Raw genomic sequence first — 942 nt, forward strand, 5'->3', positions numbered from 1 at the left:
ATTCGCTTCAGATTATGATATCATCTCTGTCACATCCTTGTGTGATTCCATTTAATTATGTTGATGTTATGTGTCAAGATTATTAGATGAAATGCAGGCCACCACAGCTTGCTAGGTTAGGAGTTCAGCTAGTGATTCATGGCGGCAACTCAAGTGAGGTCAATGATGAGCTGCTCCATGCATGCATGAACTCAAAACACCAAACAAGATACCAAGATCCAAATCATACAACGAAAACTACAATCCTACTTACTGATCCTGAGCACTGCATCTACAGATGTCCACCATATACTAGGAAAGAAGTTTGTGTCACTGAATCCTCCATTGATCTTTCATGCTTCGATCAGGTTGGACATAGGAGTAGGATTCTGGTACATAAGATTAACATGAGAATTCATGTTTCCTCCTCCAATCGAGTAGATCAGTTTTTTGGAGTCATTTCTAGTTGTATCGGATCAACAGAAGCTGTAGAATTACAGGAAATTGTCAGTTGATGAAGGGTTAATGAAACTTGGGAAGCCTGCTGCCCATCCACCACCATCTCTGCCACCCCAGATGAGATCAGTTCTGGGGTCATCAAGAGACTGTCTTGGAAGATTAAGCTCTTGTGAGTTGGCGTCCATCTTCACTGAAGCCAGTTGCATCAGGAGCCCGGAGCTGGGTTGAGCTTGCTCTGCAAACGATTGCCCGTCAAACTGACTACCTTCTCCGAAGAACGACGGGTATAAGTTTGGAAGTGGTGCCAATGGCGGCATCTGTGGTGGTGGTGGTGGTGGTGGGGGATCTAACCCGCCTAGGATTAACGGAAGCTGCTGGATTTGCCAAGAGAGTCTGAGGTCCTCTACTGCATCGATGCTGGTTCCACTCGCCTGGTAACTCAACGCTAGGTTAGGAGTCCTGAAGTCCGGAACTGGGTGCAACGAGGTCACTAGGGGCGGCGGC

General features: G+C 46.7%; 1 protein-coding gene across 1 annotated transcript in view; it reads right to left on the minus strand.

The window, feature by feature from the left end:
• Window positions 1-289: 289 nt before the first annotated feature.
• Window positions 290-942, minus strand: part of LOC135616125 (dof zinc finger protein DOF5.1-like) — a 1,441-nt gene continuing 788 nt past the window's right edge. The window contains exon 2 of the mRNA XM_065115307.1: window positions 290-942. This exon is cut by the window's right edge and continues 443 nt beyond it. Within this exon, the coding sequence (XP_064971379.1) occupies window positions 474-942 (469 nt within the window). The 3' untranslated portion in view covers window positions 290-473.

The sequence above is a fragment of the Musa acuminata genome, chromosome BXJ2-7 (assembly GCF_036884655.1).
Source record: "Musa acuminata AAA Group cultivar baxijiao chromosome BXJ2-7, Cavendish_Baxijiao_AAA, whole genome shotgun sequence".
Classification (NCBI taxonomy): domain Eukaryota; kingdom Viridiplantae; phylum Streptophyta; class Magnoliopsida; order Zingiberales; family Musaceae; genus Musa; species Musa acuminata.